The sequence below is a fragment of the Penaeus monodon genome, chromosome 21 (genome assembly GCF_015228065.2).
Source record: "Penaeus monodon isolate SGIC_2016 chromosome 21, NSTDA_Pmon_1, whole genome shotgun sequence".
NCBI classification, from domain to species: domain Eukaryota; kingdom Metazoa; phylum Arthropoda; class Malacostraca; order Decapoda; family Penaeidae; genus Penaeus; species Penaeus monodon.
Window position 1 is genome coordinate 12,810,781 of NC_051406.1, and position 493 is coordinate 12,811,273.

At 54.2% G+C, this 493-nt stretch overlaps 1 protein-coding gene across 1 annotated transcript in view; it reads right to left on the bottom strand.

Moving 5' to 3' along the window:
• Positions 1–493, bottom strand: part of LOC119586243 — a gene marked incomplete in the record, with an annotated part of 139,392 nt that overhangs the window by 11,906 nt on the left and 126,993 nt on the right. Inside the window, 1 exon segment of the mRNA XM_037934947.1 lies at positions 38–241. Within this exon segment, the coding sequence (XP_037790875.1) occupies positions 38–241 (204 nt within the window).

Consider the following 493-nt stretch of genomic DNA (forward strand, 5'->3'; position numbering starts at 1 on the left):
GAAAAAAGGAGGAACTTCGCCTAGAGGCCAAACTCACCCAAGAAGTTGAGCGCCAGCACGCCCCGCTGACCCTTCTTGCCGTGGTACTTGAGCTCGTCGGGCTTGTAGAAGTCGGGGACGCTGGCGACGCCCTCCTCCAGGCCGGAGCGGGGCGCGTGCACGTACATGCCCTGCTCCTGCCCGCGCGCCCAGATCACGTGCATCAGGGAGTTGGTGATCGGGTAGTCGGTCGGGTGGGAGGCTGCGGGCAAATGGGGGGGGAGGAGTTGAGAAGACCGCATTTTTTTTCGGTAGCATGATTCTCTAGTAAGGATTTTTCGTAGGTCATTCGCGCAGCTCAAACATTTTCCTTTCGCATCGGTTATCGGATACTCAGTTGACACAAAACTCAGAATACACACGAAGCGAACTTCATACATTCTCTCATCCTCAAAGGCCTCTCTCCTCCTGTCTTCTCGACAGTTATAAGGACCATTCGAACACATTTTTATTT